This window comes from Myodes glareolus, chromosome 1 (genome assembly GCF_982192425.1).
Source record: "Myodes glareolus chromosome 1, mMyoGla1.1, whole genome shotgun sequence".
In the NCBI taxonomy this organism is placed as follows: Eukaryota; Metazoa; Chordata; class Mammalia; order Rodentia; family Cricetidae; genus Myodes; species Myodes glareolus.
Window position 1 is genome coordinate 100,559,598 of NC_142026.1, and position 18,038 is coordinate 100,577,635.

At 40.8% G+C, this 18,038-nt stretch overlaps 1 protein-coding gene across 2 annotated transcripts in view; it reads right to left on the reverse strand.

Moving 5' to 3' along the window:
- The window catches only part of Tbc1d32 (TBC1 domain family member 32), a 207,107-nt gene extending 189,859 nt beyond the window's left edge, over positions 1-17,248 (reverse strand). Inside the window, exons 1-3 of one of the 2 annotated variants that reach the window (XR_015739040.1) lie at positions 16,884-17,248; positions 14,401-14,562; positions 6,016-6,193 (exon numbers count right to left, since the gene is read on the reverse strand). Coding sequence is in view for 1 of the 2 variants with exons in the window: in XM_048425064.3 (XP_048281021.3) it covers positions 6,016-6,193; positions 14,401-14,562; positions 16,884-17,038 (495 nt within the window). In the remaining variant the exon portion in view is untranslated. The remainder of the gene's footprint in view (positions 1-6,015; positions 6,194-14,400; positions 14,563-16,883) is intronic. The other variant, XM_048425064.3, reaches the window with a different exon arrangement.
- Between the last annotated feature and the right edge of the window lie 790 nt (positions 17,249-18,038).

The following is an 18,038-nucleotide window of genomic DNA, read 5'->3' on the forward strand; positions in this document are numbered from 1 at the left end:
GTGTAATAGAATCTCACATATACCGCATGCTCTGTCAAGTCAAAGCGTTGCTCCGTTCCCATCCTGAAATATATGTCTCCGCAGTTCTTTGAGATGAGCTGTGAAGGTTCCTCTCCTGAATGGCTATGATCAATTTCTACCTCGCAGCTCTCTTATTTAGGTGCCTCCTTAATCTCCACAAGTAAATAATGCTTTGGATAATATTTACATTTTAGCAGAGGCTTAAGCGCCACAGTATACACAGTAGTTACAGCATAGACATCTCTTGTTGCAAGGGGCCGCTTGTTCTTCCTGGCCACCCAGCTTGCTTAGACCCAAAATAATCATACAGGAACTGTATTAATTAAATCACTGCTTGGCCCATTAACTCTAGCTTCTTATTGGCCAACTCTTACATCTTAATTTAACCCATTTCTATTACTCTGTGTATTGCCATGTGACAGTGGATTATCGGCATGTCTGACTCTGGCAGTGGCTCCATGGCATCCCTCTGACTCCGCCCTTCTTTCTCCCAGCATCAGCCTAGCTTTCCCTGCCTACCTAAGTTCTGCCTTGCTATAGGTCCAAAGCAGTTTCTTTATTCATTAATGGTAATCACAGCACACACAGGAGATTCCCACATCAATCTCTTTTTAAAATCACATTCTATATATTGTCCTGAGAATCACAGTTTTTTTCAGTTTTGTTTGTCATTTTGTCCCAAGCATTATTTATTTAATTATTTAACATTCCAAATGTAACTTTGTCTCTCTCCTCTCCTCCAAGTTCCACTCCCTCCCCTCACCTCTCTATGCCTCACCGCCGAATGCACTCCCTTTTCATTTCTGTTCAGAAAAGGGCAGACCTCCCATGGATATCAACAAAACTAGGCATATCAAGTTGTAGAAAGACTAAGCACCTCCCTTTGTAATAAGGTCAGGCAAGGTGACCCTGTATGAGAAATAGGGTCCCAAAAGCCAGCAAAAGAGTCAGAGAGCCCCTGCTCTTACCATTAGGAGTTTCACAAGATCAAGCAACACAACTGTCCCATATATGTAGAGGACCTACATCACTCCCATGCAGGTTCCCTGGTTGCTGATTCAGACTCTGTAAGCTCCTATGAGCCCAGGTGAGTTGATTCTGGGGCTTTCCTTGCAATGCCCTTGACCCCCTGGCTACTACAATCCTTTCTCCCTCTCTTTAGCAGGATTCCCTGAGCTCAGCCTAACATCTGACTGAGGATCTCTGTATGTTTCCATTAGAAGCCGCTTAATAACTGGTCTAGCCTAAGACCCATGCCACAAGAGTAAACCCACCCCTGAGAGTCCCTGGAGCGTCAGAACCACAGGCTGGCTGATTCAAAGACCTAGAATAGAACCAAACATGATTGGAGAAAAAAATAATGTCAATGTAATGATGCCTAGAGATACTCTGCTATACTCATAGATTGGTGTCTAGGTCAATACACACCTCTTAAATGAGAGTTCACACCCAATTAATTCCACTGTATTTGTCCTCCTCAATTCTACTTCATTCGTAACCTTGGACTAGAGGTGAAGGTCAGTAGCACAGCCCTTTCCTATCATGTGCAAGGCTCTAGATTCAGTCTTTAACACTATACATGCACGTACACACGAGTATGCACATACAAGCACATACACAAAAGCATACAAAGGAAAAAAAGAAAGAAAAGACAAAACATAGTTTCAATCTGTTTCCAACTCTATCAAACTCCCTTGTCTTCCTAAACACAGCCATGTTTCTCCTGAAAAATGCTTTTAAATATTATACAACTCTTTGTTATATCATTCAGAATATGGCTAGTGCCTGACTTAAAGCTGACCTGCACTATATTAAGTTCTGTTTTTTGTATTATCTCTTATCATTGGATAGATATAAATAGCCACAGCAACTCACTAGAACGTACTTAACCAGCGCATGTGAAGTGTCTGCTGCAGGTGTCTGCTACAGTACCTATGCGCTGGCTTTTCAGTAGCTCTAAACAGGTCCTGGATGACAACCCTTGAGGGTATTAAGCAGAACCTGTGACCTGATCTGCAAAGGACCACTTGGATCTGTTGTTGGTAACAGGTGTGACCGTAACCGTAAGAAGCTTCCAAGAGGAATTGAGACGTGTTTATATGTCTTAAAGAAGAAACTGAACAAATCATTTCTGAGCAAGAACAAAAAAAAATGGTCAAAACAATTGGTCTAAAAAGGAAAACAGTGTTTAGTCTTTGTCCTAGATTTTATTGTCAATTTGACACAACCACAGTGAGAGTTATCTGAGAAGAGGTAACTCTGAGGAGCTTCCTCCATCAGATTGACCAATGGGAAAGTCTATGAGATATTTTCTAATTGATCATTGGTATGAAGGGACCCAGCCTGCTGTGGGCATCTCTATCTCCATTGAGGTCCCTGTAGACAAATCTATAGGGGATTTTCTTACTTGGAAATAGATGTGGGAGTGCCTGGCCCATTGTGGGCACTGCTGCCTCTGGGCAGGTAGCCCTGGGTTGAATATGAAAATAGGCTGAGCAAGCCATGAAAAGCAAGCGAGTAAAGAGCATTGTCCCATGGCTTTGCTTTCAGCTCCTACCTCCAGGTTCCTGCCCTGGCTTCCCTCACTGATGAAGTATGACTTGAGAGCTGCAAGCTAAACCAAGGCCTTTCTTCACCACATTGCTTTGGGTACCAACTATAGTACTCCTAAGAATATTATGTATTCAAGAACTTTAAGTCAACATACCACAAAGATACTTTGCATCTTCATGTGTATACACGTTTCCTGTTGCTCTATTTTAATAACTAAGAAATGACTCACCTTGGATGTTTATCAAAAGATGGATAACAGAAAGTAGTAAATACAATAGAATTTAATTCAGTCATAAAGAATGAATAAATAAATAATGATACTGAACAAAAATGCATAGATCTGAAAGTCACTGTGTTAAGAGAGATAAGCCAGACTCAGAATGACAAACGCCACACTTTTTTTCATTTGCAACATCTACACGCAAATTTGTGTGGGGGAAGGTCATGAAAGTGGAGAAGGGAAAGTAGAAGAGAAACTATTTGAGAGAATGAGAATGGAGGGGACTAGCAAGAGAAAGGCACAGAGGATGCTGAGGAAATGGGGATAATAAGAACAACGTATGATGACATGTGTATGAAAATGTCAGGAAGAAACTTATTACTTTGTATGCTAATTTTACATTTTAATTAAAGAAAAGAAAAATTCAGATACAATTTTCAGCCCAGAGCAAGCAGTGATCTTGAAGGCATCAATGAGAATGTCAATGTCAGTATTTAATGGAGTTGTTACAAGGCACAGTCTAACTCCTTGCTTCCACAGAGAAGAATCCGGGGTCCAGCAGCAAGCAGTGAGTGGTAACAGGAGCAGCTCTCTTAGAATGAGCTAGCAGCTGGAAAGGTGAGGACCAGCTAGACTAATCAGGAGGCTGAGCTAAGGTGGCTTATGTGGGGGACGGATGACTTAATGGTAAATAACGTCTAACAAACAGAACTTTATAGTCAAATGATGAACCTCTGACCCTAGTCCCTGAGAAAAAGATACTTCTCAGTTCTGCAAAAGTCAGGAGCAAAGATCGCCATTTCCTTGGTCTATTCTGGTCACTGGTTGGTGTGACCACACGTAGTCCCTGGCATATATAAACTGGATGAACTAGAGGAGGGAGCTGCCCCAAGGTCCTCCCACTAATCATCAACCTCACAGTCATAAAAGAGAACACAGCTGATCACGGGGGAAGATTGGGGTCAGGACCCTTTCAGAGGAAAGTATCTCTTTACTAAGCCAAGGCATAAACACACACCTCTCCGAGCTCTGGGATGTTCCAACATTCATACATTTGTTTCAGAAAGTTCACGCATCCCACAATGTCCTCACGGACAGAGTTCACTTCCAAACCAATTAGTCTTTTCTGGACCAGTCGTATTCACTGAGAAGATGCTAGAAGACTAGACTACTGCCTGTGGGCATCCCAAAGGAAGCCACAGATCTGAAGGCATGGTTTCTTCTGAAGAATCCAAACCAAACAAAATTAAAAAACAAAAATATTTTAAATTGTGACTCTGTTCTGTCAAAACCTGAAAGATCTGTTATTCCCGTCACTAGTAATAACCAGCATTTGGGAATTGGCAGCTGATGAACTCCTCACACTTGATTCCGCTTAGTTAGGCCTAATACTTCCATTTGAGGAGTGTATTAACAATGCTTCAGTTTTTTCTTCTCTTGGGTTTCAGGATATTAAAGGGGCTCATTAACCAAGGAATATCAGTAAAGAGTGAGCTCCTGAGCGAACTTCACTAAGGTGAAGGTTTCTGTCTTTTCATTTCTTAAGAAGCTAGGTCAAGCAATTAAGCCAACCCCACAAAGGCAGTTAACTCATCTTCTTCCCATGAGCTCATCAACAAGAAATTAAGATGGAAAGCCCCCAATCTCCATCACACCCTCTGTCACATCATGCAGTCAGTCTGGGGTGTGAAGCCCACAGCTTGACACAGTCTCCCCTGACCAGAGATGCAATGGCAGCTCCAAGTCTGCCTGGGCTACTTCCAGTCCTTTCCACTCAATGCAATCCAAGCAGAGGCTGCTATGCATCTTTTATTCATGTTTTGTCTGAACTCCTCGAGTCAGTTTTGGAAAGATGCTTACGGCCTACTTTCTAATTACACCGCTCTTTCTTTGCAGCATTAGAGAGTAAGCCCAGGCCCTGAGACAGGTGGGGAGGCAGTCTGTATCCACCACAGAGGCAGGAGCCTTCTCACTGGTGGAGCCTTGTGACAAATGATGCAGAGCTGATCCTAAAGGCCTGGACTTGCTTTTCAGTTCTGCAAATCTCAAAAACAAAATCATTGCTGGACGACGAACAAACAGTGTTTAGCCTGGATGCCTGCCGGGGGCTCCTGGCGCATGTCTAGCTGCTTCCTTGTCTTCCATTTGGACTAATTTAGTCTTAAGCCTACCTTTTCCTAGTTCTACTGCAGTCAAATGGCAGGTACGCCTACCTATATCCTGGTTAGAGGAAAGTGAAGACTTCCTCCCCAGTTTCTGTTGATGTGACAAAATATCCTGATATAAAGCAACTCGGAGAAGAAAGTGCTTTACTTTATAATTACAGGTTATGGCCCACCATGGAGGGAGTCACGGATGGAGGAAGTGGAGCCGCTAGTCACAGCACACACACAGCTGGGAGCAGAAAGGACTAAGTGTACAGCGTACCTGTGCCCAGATGGCTTTCTGTGCACTTACACAGTCCGGAATCCTCTGCATGCGGAATGGCACCACCCACAGTGGCCTGGATCTTCTAGTATCAACTAACATCAGTATCCAAGACAACTCTCCACAGACTCACCCACAAGGCAATCTCATCTAGACAACCCCAGGTGACTCGTGGCTGTGTCAAGTGGACAGTTAAAACTAACCGTCACAATCTCGAACGTTTCAGTTGCTTTTTGTTTGTTTTTAGCTCCTAGGACAGGGTCTCAGTATATAAGGCAGGTGGCCTCAAACTCACAATCGCCCTGCTTCAATCTCCACAGGGCTAGGGTTAGTCCTGTGCCCCACACCAGACTGGTTAACCTCAAACCGCTTTACATTTCAAGACTTTAAATGTGCAATACTGACAATTCACAGCCACTTTCAACCCAGAAATGCATAAAAATCATCAACGTTTTATCTCCACATGTCAGCCAGTTAAACTTTGATGAAAATTGACAATAAGCTGCTTTGATTAATGCTTAGAGAGATTTATTTCAGCCCTTAATATTGTTGTTGTTATTGTTATTAATTCAAAACATAATTTTGACTAAAAATTATCTGAGATATAATTATTCATTAAACAAACAATTCTGTAAAATTGTATTTCATGGACCAAATCCTAATAGATTGCTTTACTGTTTGACTTTTTCTGAATCTTAAAATTGGAAAACAGAAAAGAAAATGAGAAAGCATACATGTAAGCCAGTGAAAATTAAAGACTGTTTTAAGACAAGACTGGGGAATGAAGAGCCCACCTGATTGAAGGAGGAGTCGCTGTCGGAACAATTGTCGGTGCAGTAGCTGCCACGCTCCTCCTTCTGCAGTCGCCGCTGCCTGTCCTGACTCCGGGTCTCATCTTCCTCAAACTTGTTGATCATGGCCTCGACCACCACCATCATGATGTTCTTCAGAGAATGCATCATTTCCTTATACCTTTAAATTCAATGAACACCCAACAAAAGGACTTACAACTTTTCATCTAGAAATACGAAGTCATGAGATAAAATCAACATAATTCTAAGCCAAGCTGTCCCGGTAGCATGCATTCCTGTCGCCAGCAACATACCCAAATGTTCACAACATAAAGCCAGAACCCAGTTCGCTTCCGTCGCTCACCTCATCTCTACCTCTTTTCTCCACCTTCCTATCTTTCTCCATGTCTAGGGGCACCCACAGCCACAAATGAGACATTCTATGTCTACTCAGTATCTGAGCAGGAGTTAAGCAGTCAGCGTGTGCTTTCAAAGAAAAGCCACAAAACCAAAGGTCAGCAGTGGCAGAACACAGATCTCTGAAGTAAGACTTAAAACTAGACATTCTATAGATTCCCTCAGCTCTGCAAGTCTCCAGATGGCTCCACGAAAGAAAACTTATAATTTTAGAAAACGTATAATTTTATTTTTACTTCATTATTTTATGTGTATTTGTGTTTGGCTGCATGTGTTTCTGTACCTATGTGTGCAGTGGCTCCAAGGAAAGAAGAGGGGGATGGGTCCCGGGGAACCAGCCAGTGTTACTTAGTGAGCTCAAGGTCAGCCTGAGATGCACAGGAATACCCTACCAGAAGGAGGGAGGGAGAAAAGTGCTCTGATAAAAATAAATATCTGTCCATCAGAAGCTGCTCTGACCAGGCACAGTGGTACATCCATTAGTCCCAAAATCCAAGAAGCAGAGAAAAGTATATTTCTGTAAATTCAATGCCAGCCTGGCCTACAAAGCAAGTTTCAGGCCTGCCAGTGCTACATATTGAGACTATGTCTCATACAAACAAAAAGCTGTTCTCTCCTTTCACAGTAATTGGATAGTAGCTAAACTATACTCTCAGCATCCTCTGAAGCTAGGTGTGTTGACAGGTACATCATGATTTCTCTATTTCTTTAAAATTTACAATTTGGTGATTTAGCTAGATCCAGTGACGTATGCCTGTAATCCAGTACTCTAAATGGAGACAGAAAGATTTAGTTCAAGTCTGCTCAAGAGAAGGTAGAAAGAAAGAGGGGAGGTGGAGGATTAAAAAGGAAGGTAGGGAGAAGTGATATGGGATTCCCCTCTGTGTGCTGTGAATACCATTGGTTAATAAAGACTCTGTTTCAGCCAGTGGTTTAGCAGTGTAAAGCTAGGCAGGAAAACTAAACTTAATGCTGGGAGAAAGAAGGTGGAGCCAGGAATATGCCATGTAGCCGCCAGAGGGGAAAGACACAGAGCTGCCAGCTGGAACCTTGCCAGTAGGCCACAACCACATGGAGACACACAGATTAACAGAGATGGATTAATTCTAGATGTAAGAGCTAGCTAGCAATACTCTTAAGCTATTGGCCAAACAGTGGCAAATAATATAGTTTCTGTGTGATTACTCTGGGTCTAAATGGCTGGGAATGAATGAGCAGCCTCTTACTACAGGGAAAGAAAAAGAGAAGGAGAAGAAAGAAGAAACAGCAACCACGGGAAAAGACAGGAAAGGAATTTTGGTAATTTAGTGAAGAAGTATGAAAAGTAAAACATGAGAATTATTTAATCCATTGAACATCTGAAATTTCCATTTGGACATAAATGTTTCTAACAGGCATTTTTTAAAAGATGACCATGAATTTCTCTGTAAGAACTATCATAAAAATGATCAGAAGGGAAAATAAGAGCAATAATCTTTTACAAACCTAAGGAGCTGATAATCAATATCAAAGGTTAAATTAACCATAATGCAATAGTAGCTATTGTAGATTTTAGAAAGCAAAGGGAAGCAGATATCAAATATAGATACCATCCACACATTACTATAATACTTCAAAAAATATTCAAATAGGGGAATAAAAAGCTTCAAGGAAAGAAAGCCAGAATAACAATGGAAATCTGCCTAAGTGCTTCCAAACTCATTAAATAACATGAGAGGCCTAAAAGGAAACTCTTCCATGTACCAATATCAAAAAAATAAACATCAAAATGTTTATTTAGCGATATGGCTTGTAATTATTATAATAAAAATGTACTGTTGCCACACGAGCACTGAGTAACTTTTCAAGAATCACAAAAAAATTACTTCTAACAAAATAATACTTCATACAACTTAAAGTCTATCATCTTTCAAAAAGCACAAGACAAATATTCATTAAGTCTTTTTAAATCTTGGTGGCTATTACTGTTTTAAATTTTATGCATGGACGAACTAAAGGACAACAGAGTTAAATAGCTTATGAAGAGATTTTTGAAAGTAATTTCCTAATAGGATCATATAAAACTCTGCAGTTGTCACTAAAATGCTTCCGTGCTCCCATTATTTGATCAAGTTTAGCATTCTTTTTGGAATAAGCAGCTAGACACAGACTACTAGGTATTTAAATATTGTCCAAATGTGGACAGAACTCCTTTATTTTTCTATAATAGGAAACTTTAGCCAAGCATGGTCATGCATGTATTTAATCCCAGCACTCAGGAGGCAGAAGCAGGTGGATCTCTATGAATTTGAGGCCAGCCTGGTCTACAAACAGAGTTCCAGGACAGCCAAAGCTATTACACAAAGAAACCTTATCTCAAAAAACCAAAAATTAAAAAAAAATTTAACTTTATGGACTTTATTCCCTATGTTAATGTCTGAACCAACTATGTCTGTATATTGTCATCTTATTCCAATGAGTAACAAGAATAAATAACAGTTCTCATAAGGGAAACAGAATTCCTGTCCAGACTAATATTTTTAAGCTGAGTTTATAAATAAATTGGAATTAATTTTCTTTAATACAATAGATAGTAAATACTCAAGCAGAAATTTGAGTAACTCCATACCGGGGTTGGCAGAATATTATCTCTGATGTTTAAAACAGAATGGCCTTCATGGGCCATTTGAATCCTTGGTCTCTAGTAGTTGGAATTTTTCACAGCAATAAAAAAGTAATTAAGACATTATTTTATTGACCTAAATTGACTTTCCACTAAATAAAATTTAACTGAAACACATGCACATTCTTTCCATTATATATGATCTATGGCTGTTCTCATATTGTTTATAAAATAGACAGTGAGTAAAGCCTAAAGTGTTTAGTGTATGCCCCTTATAAGAAACATTCACCATCCCCTGCCATAGGGATGATGGAGTAGGACAGTGAAGGGACCCACGACCCTGGGCGGGAACAGTGAAAGACCCACCCACCCATCCATCACTTGCATGCTTTGGAGGTTGTGTTTTCATGCTTCTTTGTTACAAACATTCATTACATATTTGGACTAATATATTTCTTCCTTGATATTTCCATACAGCCTTTTATATATATTATAGCACTTAACACACCGAATTGAATCTGTTTCGTTTCCATTTCAGAGCAATGTTAAACTCTTCTCTTTACACTGAGGGTTAGTGAAGGGTTGAAAACACCTCCTTCCTCTTTACAGTACACCATATTGTAGCTGCTCACCCAATGCGTGAAGACAAGCTGACATATAAAGGAAAAACAGTTACTGTTGATGACACAGTCACTTTCGGCACCAGTCTGTTTTCCTTGCTAAAACTGTACTTGAGTCTAGGTACAGTAATGAAGAAAAGAAGTCTGTCTCATAAGTTTGGGGGATCATAAGCTTGCATTAATTTCTGCCCAGCTCTTGTCCAGACCTCATGGTAAACAGCACAAAAATCCCAAGATTGCTAAAGAAAGGGATAACATGACAAGACCAGAAGCCAGGAGGTAGGGAAGGGACTGCTGCTTTCTAACATCTGTTCATCTCTTTCTCTGTGGCGAGCATGCAAGCTTGCTCACTCACTTACTAGAAGTAAATAGGGTTAAGAACTGCCTTAATCCCCGCTGAGACTCCATGTTCAATGACCTAATTTTCTTGTATGTAGCCTCTCTTCAGGGATCTATTGCCTCCTAATTCTGCCACATTGGGGACCAAGCTCCTAACACTGTTTGAGAATAAATAACATCTACAGTATTGTAATTTATAACATAAAACTGATTATAGTTTAATTATAATTCAATAAAATTATAAGTAATTATAATCATACATTATAATTAAATAAAACAATTCAATTTTATTAACAAGTCTCTATTAAGCATGTATAATATACAAGGCACTTTCAAGGCATTAAAGATACGGAAGTAAAAAAATAGGATATGAATTTGTCTTTGTAGACCGCCCATCCTATCAAGGAAATACTGAAATAAGAAAAAGATAAATATAGATTGTATCCTTTCTTAGTGACAAAAAGCTGAAAGGAAAATAAAGCAAAATAAGAAAATAGGGGAAGAGAGAAAGGCTATTGGTTTAGGCAGACTAGAGAACAAAATGTCTTAAAATAAAGACAGTGAACTAAGATGCTCCCAAATTGAATGTTAACTCAGATAATCTATGGAAAGGACACTCTACAGAAATCCAGCATGAGGACAAACCTGAGAGGTGTGCCTGCTTGACTGTTTGATAAAGAGCTAGACCAGTGTAGTGGGAGAAGTATGGGGGAGAAGAGGGCAAATATGTTAGGAGGGTGTGCAGAAAGCTCAAGGCCAGCCTGGTGGACTACCTAAACAGCCCTGAGTTTGCTCTGCACAATGTGAGGGGTATGGCGTGGGGGTACTGTCAAGAAATCCCAATGAAGTATTAGTGTTGAAAGATCAGCAGAAACTAGAGGGAAGTGTGCTCCTCACATCCACCTAGCCTGCACAAGTGCTGAGATCCAAGGAAACTTCAGAAAAGGACTTATAACCTCTCCTCCTCCCATGCCAGAAATCCCAGAACACGGAGGCTGCAGAGACCAAGGGGTCCAACTCCCCCTTCTGCACACAGCACCATGTGGAACTGCCATAGCCAGAGGGAGCTGAGACCCTCACCCATCAGATCAGCACCAGTGTGCCAGCAACTCACTCATTTTGGTTCTTCTCCTGCGCTATTTACCTTCCACTTTTGTGTATGCCTCGTGATGGTTTTGCTTTTGCTTATACAGGGCTCTGTGGAGATTGTAGACTCCTGCTTCCGCTTCTCCACCCAGTTTACCCTGCAGATACATCTCCCACACTCCCACACATATTCCTACCTCTTTTCTTCTTTCTCCATTTTATCTTCTCTTTTTAAGTCTTAACCAAAACCTCCCACAGCTTTAACAATCTCTAAAATCTGTGAGCCCTACCAGCATCCCAACTTTCCCTTCCCAGCTATTTTACCCACCTCAAGTTCTTTCTTTTGAAAGGAAATCCAATAGTTAATCTTTATCTTTCTATATATCCTACTTCCCTACCAAGACTAATCTTATTAACAAAATCTCTTTATACTCCATACCGTCCTGGGGTGCTTACCCCCAACAGTACTGAAGACAAAGGGAGACCAGCAGCAACTGTGCAGGACAATATTCATACAGCGGTAATAAGAAGCCGTCATCATTGTTACTGAAGCTACTGCCCTACTTAGAGGAAAACAGAGTTTCCATCAAGCACCCTGAGCTCCTGGGCTGTGCAACTATTTTCTGAACTATACACTCAATTCTGCCACATAAAGTCAAATACTTCAATGGAAACAAGTATCGCTGATGTAAAAAACATACCAAGCTCAGAGTTAGTAACAGATAGATAAACTCTACCGCAGTAACATAAAAACACAAAGTAGGACAAGATGACTATCCCAAAAGCCACTAAGACTGCAGTGATGGCATCTGGAGAGAGAAAGAGGAAGTCACACGCAGAAACTCAAAGGAATGATCATAAACACAGATGTATCAGGAGTGTGTTCAAAGCAGAAAATTAGTTCCTGGTTGAGAATACGAACAGCTGGATGAAGTAAAGAAGGTACTGCAAGATATGAAAGAGAAATTCAACAGAGACAGAAATGCTGAATAAAAAGGACCTCAGAAATGCTAGAAATGGAAAACCTAGTAAATCAAATACAGAGCTCTGTGGAAAGTCCCATGAGAGGACAGGTCAAGGAGAAGACAGACTTTCTGAGTGAGAACACAAAGTAGAGGAACTGCAGCCAGCAAACAAGGAAAAGAATAAAACAATAATAAGTCCAAGGTATACACGACACTCTAAAAAGACCAAGCTTACAGATAACAGATATAAAATGAGAAGATTCTAGATCCACATGCATAGAAAATATTTTAAGGAATTACAAGAGAAAATTCCCCAGAATTAGGAAGGGAGATGCCGATCCAGGCAGACAGTGGAGGCATTTAGGGCCCCGAACTGACGAGACAGGAAAGAACCTCTCATCATCTCAATACAGTTCAAATACTAAATATACAGAACAAAGAAAGAACACAGACGGCAACAGAAGGAAAACACTAAATCATGTACAAAGACAAGTCCATCAAAACAACAGCAGATTATTCAATCAGAACTTTAAATCCAGAAGAGCCCGAACAAATGAATTTCAAATTCTGAAAGACAGCTGCCAATTCTCAAACAGTTAAGAGCACTGGCTGCTCTTCCAGAGTTCCTGAGTTCGATTCCCAGCACCAACACAGTGACTCACAACTATCTATAGTGAGAACCAGTACTCTTTCCTCTGCTGGGCAGGCACACATACAGGCAGTACACTGCATGCATAATAAATGAATAGATCTTTTTTTAAAAGTAAATAAAGTTAATGAAGAGTTGGTTCTTTGAAAAGACATACAAGACTGACAGACCCTTAACAAAACTAAAGAAAGAGAAGACACAAATTATTAGGTCCTATCTTGAAAATATCACCTACTAAAATTGGAAACGATAAAAAGAGTGGGTAAGTTTCTAAATGATGTGACCTACAAAACTGAACCAAGATGCAGTAAGCAACTGAAAACTCTATCACAAGCAGTGAGGGTCAAACACTAATTTAACCTGCCCCAACTAAAGAAAATCCAGGCCCAGCTGGGCTGATTAACTGCTGAGTTTCATAAAACCTTTGAAGAATCAGCACCACTGCTTCTCAAACTATTCTACAAAATAGAGAAGTTGCAAACACTACCAAACTTTTTTTTACACAACTTACACATCGGAAAAAGAACAGCATCTTCAAAGGTGGCAGGAAAAAACAAAATTTCTCCATTTAGAAGAAACTGAATATGTATATATGTATGTATGTACATACACACACACATTTATACACACACACACACACATCTGCACAAAAGTCAACTACAAATACATCAAGGAACTCAACATAACATCTGATTCTCTGTAATTTCTAGAGGGGAGTACACTTCAAGGTACAGGCAGAGGCAAGGATTTTCTGAGTAGGACTTGAATCACTCAGAAAATAAGGCCAATTTCTACAAATGAGATTTCATGAAATATGAAGTACAGAAAACTGACAATTAAGGAAAAGACAGCCTATATAAAGGCTGAAAATCTCTGTCATCTATATATCCTACAGAAGATTAGTATCTAGACTATACAAAGAGTTCAAAAAACTATAAACATCAAAACAAACAACTAGTCCCAAATAAATAAATACATAAATAAATGAGCCATGAACCCAGAGTTCTCAAAAAAAAAAAAACTACAAATGCCTAATAAATACTTTTAAAGTGTTCCACATTGCTAGCTAATGGGGAAATGCAATGATGTTACTTTGAAGTTCCATCTCACTTGTTTCAGAACAGCTATGGTTAAGAAAGCAAAGGACACCAAAAGCTGGTGAGGATGTGATGAAGAGGAACCTTTACCCACCTTATCCACCATTAGCAGGAATGCAGACGGGTGCAGCCACTATGGAAATCAGTAAAGAAAATCTTCAAAAAGCTAAAAATAGAACTGTCATACGCTGGAGCCATGCAACATCTGGGCCATACGCTATGTCCTGTTACAGAGCTATGGACACATCCATACTCACTGCTGCTATACTCATGATAGCTAGAACATGGAATCAGCCTAGATGTCCACCAACTGGTACATGGATAACGAATCTGTGATACCTCTATGATACCTACAAACAATGGATGTTTATTCAGTTATAAGGAAAACTAGAATTTTTAGGAAAGTAGAACTGGGAAATACTATCTCAGACTTGCAAGAAAAGCACTCTCTCATGTGTATATCCTAGGTTTTCATTTTTAGATCTGTGATTCTGATTTTGGAGCATCTAAAGAGGTCAGGAAGCTATAAGGATCCCTTGAGAAGGGAAGTCAAAGGGCTTACAGGGTGAGATCTAAATTATAAACGCAAAAATAATTATTATGCCATACTCACTCCTTAGACTCTTGTGTTCTCTTGGTGACATGCTGTACAACAGTGTCATAGCCAGATTCCTCACCCTGATTATGATCAGATGTGCATTTTTCCATTTCTTCTTCGATCATAGACCCCAACGTGTTACATATGTGCTGTCTAAGGTATTTTACAAATTCATAGCTGAAACAAATAGAGAAATAAAACATATCAAATATCAGTGCTATTTATTAACCAGAGCCAAGAAATTTAGCACACAAAGGCCTGTAACATACAAAAATTTCTTGCCTTGTCATTAAGAAAATAAGTAACAAATGCTGGCAAGAAATCTCTGAATCTTTTGTCTTATTTATTGGAAAAAAATGTAGGTCAGGCTGGCTTCAAACTCAAAATCCTTCTTCATCGGCCTCCTCCAGCCTGGGATCACGAGTGTATACCATCATGCCAGCAAGTTCTGTATCTTAGATTGACTGATCTCCCTAGATTCTATCAATCTTCTGAAAAAGTCACAAGTTCACCATGGAAAAACAACGATAGAGTTTTCTTGGAAAATGGAGGTAATAACACAGGAGAAGAGTGGAAATGTGAATGTCTTTACTTAATTTAGTGACATTCAGGAAAAAATATATACAACTTACAGAGAAAACCAGAAGAGGCCACTAAAGGAAGGGACAGGTTAGCATCTCTGCATGACAAATCTCCACAACGACTTTGCCTATAGTAGTTTCTCCTCCAATGACCACATGGTCTCCCACTTTGGTTTATCATACCTGAAATTACAATATTTACTGACTCAAATGTCTCCAACACCATCTTCATATAAAAATGCTAACAACCCAGAAACCCGGGATCCCATATAAGTTTTTTGATATGTGGAATCATAAAAGGGAGATATAACTGCAGACATTAGAAATAAGGTAACGGGATGTTAATGAAAGTCTTTATGTAAATTAGTTTGAATTCTAGGTAAGATTGAAAACTTCCAAAAAATACACTGCTAAAATCACTGACTTATTTACTACTTTTGGAGCACACCCGTGCCAGTGTGGTGGTGTGCGCTCCAGAGGCAAAGGCAAGGGGATCTCTGCTAGTTCTAGGGCAGCCTCATCTACACAGCAAGCTCCAGGCCAATCAGAGCTGCATAGTGAGATCCTGTCAAAAACAAAAACCGAGCAAATGAGTTCGTAAGAAATTAAATTTGGGGGAAGATGCCAAATTTTCTATATTGTGCTTTTTAAATAGTAAACCTATGACAAAAAAAAACACAAAAAAAGCCTAATTCCAAGTATGTCTAAAGAATAGTACCAGCTAATAATTGAGAGTACCACTGAGATACTATGAAAATAAGCAACAATGAAAGAAGCCATAAGCACAATCATAAATTTTAAAAAAATCAAGTTGGGCAGGATGGCACATGATCCCATCACTTAGGATGTTGAAACAGAATATTAGCTAGCCTTAGCAGTACACCAAGCAAGTCTCAAAATTTAGTATTAAATTCGAAACTCTACAGTGATTATTTCTACATCTTTTAAAACTTCCCTTGGGAACTGAGGGAATTGTAAAGGACAACCCATAAAACAAGAAAACAAATAACCTTTAACACAGAACATCAAAGGCCTGAAGGAACCCCTAATGCCCATTTTCAGAGAAACTGAACTTCAAGCTATCCAAAAGTCAATAAAAGCACCGTAAAATGTCTCCTGTCATTCATGAGACCCTGGGTTCCATGCCCAGCACCAGAATGAATTAAATAGATTAGCAGACTAAAGCCACATCACAAGAAACAATGACTGTGGGACCAAATAAAATGCAAACACTGGATTTGAAAAAGCTGCAACTCATCATAAACCGAGAGTCCGGAGATAGACTTTGACTGAGAGGCTTAACTTGATGTATGAACAAACTCCAAAGAAAGGCTTAGCTCTCTAAAGATCTTTAAGTCGAAGGTGCGTTTACATTTTTTAAAGACCATTCTGGTAGCACCTGACAACTTCCTTTCTCCTTTTCTCCTCCATGCCTGGCATCCTGCCTCTTGTCACTGGACTCAGGGCAATTGCATGGGTGCCCGCCTGCTGCACAGGCACCCAGACCTACTTCAGCACGGGAGCCCCTTACAGTGTTTCGTGGCTAACTACAGCAGGTAGTGAAGTAACAGACCAGCAAATAGGGAGCTTGGGGGCCACTGCTTCTAGGTAAAGTGAAAGGAATCCCGAATTTCAGGGATTATGATTGCTCTTTAAAGTATACGAATGGATTACAATTGATGTAACAGCAAAGAAAAACAGGCAGAAGAGGCTCTGAAACACGAGTTTTTTTTAAAAAAAAAAAAAAAGAAAGAAAGAAAGAAAGAAAAAATAAACTCGGCACTGGGACAACTGGTAGACAAAGTGAACCACCAATTAGCTATTTTAACAAAATTCAAATGAATCTCTTTATCCGAATCATTTTCACCTTCCCTGGACCAGTGGTTTGTTTGCTTAAAAACTTAAACTCGACTTTACTTGTGGAAATTTTCGTCAGTTTCCTCCAGCCGCAAGAGGATCTCCTCTGCGCACTCCAAGGAGGGAGCGCCGGTGATTTTCTCCTTCACGCTCTGGAACAGCTGCCGGAGCATCGCCTGCAGCATCACCTCATCATCGCTGGAGAAATGGGCCATTCTGTGCAGCAGTCAAACCTCGGCACCCTCCGCGGGGTCGTCACCAACAAAGGCCACTGCGCACGCGCAACTCGGTCCAATCGCCGTCGGCGCGCAGCGTCGTTCCCTAGGAAACCACCGCCAGCGTCCAGGGGGCGCGGCCGAGACTGAGTGGCTCTGTGCGGGGGGGAAAACGAGGCTCTGGGTTTGGAGAGACCAGGCGTGGGCTGAGGCCGGCGATCAGATGCTTGCAGTTAGGCGGTACCAGCAGCCCCCGACCTTCAGGCTCCGCTGGGCGAGCCTGACGGGAACGCCCCGGCTGCGCCTGACGTCAGCTCGCCGACGTGGCGGGTTGGGGGGGGGAGGGGTGAATCCAGGAGCCCTCTCTGAATCTCGACGACAAGAGGCAGTCAATAAAAGCAGAGCAAATGAAGCCGGACTGAAAGCAGGCTGACGAGTGTCATCTGGAGAGTGGATGAAATTTTAAAATACTGTTCTTTTCACCAACACCTGCTGAGCGCCTGCAGCTTACCAAGAGCTGCCTACCTGAGAAGATGGCCCTTCCTAACGTGACCGAAAAGAAATTAGCAATTCCCTACAGAGCAGTTAAGGGCCTTTCTAGAGAAATGCTACAGACAGGCTGGAAGCATCTTTCGAACCCTCGTCCCTAGCTAAGTAGATAAAGTTTCTGGGAGCTAGGGAATAAGTTGCCATTAAGAGTATGGCCATGCTCCATAAGATGGCCCAACATCCATGACACTATCGACTATTGACAGCGAAAAGTGGATTCAGTGTGTCTGTTTGTTTTTGTTTTTCGGCCAAGAGAGGTGGGTTGGTGGTAAAGAGCACTGGCTGCTATTCCAGAGGGCCCAGGTTCAATTTCCAGCACCCATATGGTGGTTCACAACCTTCAGGTCCAGTTCCTGATGCCCTGTTTCACCTCCATGGGCACTGCACATCTGTAGTTCACAGACATACATGCATGCAAGCACTATACACATAAAATAATTTTTAAAAGAAG